The sequence below is a fragment of the Echinops telfairi genome, unplaced genomic scaffold (assembly GCF_000313985.2).
Source record: "Echinops telfairi isolate 266 unplaced genomic scaffold, ASM31398v2 ScPeMD7_7400;HRSCAF=8409, whole genome shotgun sequence".
Lineage (NCBI taxonomy): Eukaryota > Metazoa > Chordata > Mammalia > Afrosoricida > Tenrecidae > Echinops > Echinops telfairi.
Genome location: NW_022111300.1, coordinates 33,717,918 through 33,719,549, shown reverse-complemented (window position 1 = coordinate 33,719,549; position 1,632 = coordinate 33,717,918). Strand labels below are relative to the sequence as shown.

Below are 1,632 nucleotides of genomic sequence, written 5' to 3'. Positions count from 1 at the left end.
CGCTGCCTGCCTTGGATTTTATTATGTACAATCCTTGGATCACACAGGCTGGTGTGCTTCTTCCATGTGGACTTAGCTGTCACCTCCACAAACTTTTTGAAGCTCCCTCTGGTATATAGTCTGTAATGATCAGTTTCTACTCTTATGCTTCAGACATTCATCTGGATTGGTTATTTCTCTTCAGTAGGCTTTTCTATTGTGTGAATTACAATGTATGGGTTCTCTTTTGGCTAGTGGTCATTGATTTTCTTCATTTGCACTGCGTTGATTTTGTGCCCAATTGGCTCCTTTGGTATCTCAAAAGTGATGGGCTTAAAACACACCCTGTCCGAATAAGGCCTCATTAATACAACAAAGAAAAACCCTAGTCTCAGATGGCAGTACGTCCACAGGCATAGTGGTGAGGATGTGAACATATATAGTTTTTGAGGGGACACAATTCAATTCATAGCAGGGTTACAAAGTAGACAGGCTGAGGGGGCTTCTGAGCACTGCCCGGAGGTCTCAACCAGGGCACCCTCTGCAGGAGGCCCTTATGGTCTGCTTTCCCAGGTGGTGATCCTGTGTCCCTACACCGGCATCCAGCAGACCTTCCCTTGCAGGAACTGGCTGGATGAGAAGAAGGCGGACGGTCTGATTGAGAGACAGCTCTATGAGATGGTGTCTCTCAGGAAGAAGAGGCTGAAAAGTAAGTGCAGGGATCTCTGGTTGGCTGGACTCTCAGACCGAGGCAGCAAAAAGCCAGGCCATCAGAGCCCTGGGCAAACTCTTCAGGACGGTTCGTCCCTGCTTGAAGGGAAGTGGAAGGGGCCCCTGGGAAGCTCAGTTCTCCAAGGTCGAGGCCACATGCACTGTCCTACCTGGAACCAAGGCTGATCTTCCAGGGTCTACAAAACGCCAGAATCTGCTGTGAGGGGCTGGATGGGAAGTGGAATGAGCCAAACAGTGTCCTCCGCCTGCACAGTGCCGAGGGAGGGTGGCATGGGTGCTTCACCTTATTTTAGAACACCCTAACAGCATTAGGTCCTAAGAAGGATTGTTAAGGCACCTTCTTTCGAATAACAATGAACCCTTGCTGCTGTTGATAGGTGCTGTCTAGTCAGTTCCACCTCGTGGGGAACCTGTGCACAACAGGACACAAAGCACTGCCCGGTGCTGCCCCGTCCTCACAGTCACCGCTAGGTTTGAGCCCCATCGTTGCGGCTCCTGGGTCAATAGATCTTGTTGAAGATCTCCCTTGTTTTACCCACCCCCTTCTGGACCAAGGGCCATGTCCTCCAGGGAACGGGCTCCCTGATCACATGTCCAAAGTCTTGCCATCCTTGCTTCTAAGCAATATTATGGCTGTGCTTCTACCCAGAATGAAGCCCTGATGTCCTACCTTTGACGCTGGCCGCCGTGGGTTTCTGACAGTGGGAAACGCCCGTGTCGAACCTTCCCTTCTGTCTCTGATTTGCCTCCCCTTCCCCACTGGTCCCGGGAAAACCCTTTTGCTTCTTCAAGTTTATGGTGCAACTGATCTGTCTCTGTAGAGTTCCCTTGGTCCTTGTGGGTCTGGACGACCGACCTGAAGAAAGCGGGGACCAATTCTCCCATCTTTATCCAGATTTATGGCAAGAAGGGGCGCACGGA

At 50.9% G+C, this 1,632-nt stretch overlaps 1 protein-coding gene across 1 annotated transcript in view; it reads left to right on the top strand.

The window, feature by feature from the left end:
- Positions 1-1,632, top strand: part of LOXHD1 (lipoxygenase homology PLAT domains 1) — a 150,763-nt gene that overhangs the window by 51,018 nt on the left and 98,113 nt on the right. Inside the window, exons 9-10 of the mRNA XM_004702968.4 lie at positions 553-688; positions 1,533-1,624. Coding sequence (XP_004703025.2) covers positions 553-688; positions 1,533-1,624 — 228 coding nt within the window. The remainder of the gene's footprint in view (positions 1-552; positions 689-1,532; positions 1,625-1,632) is intronic.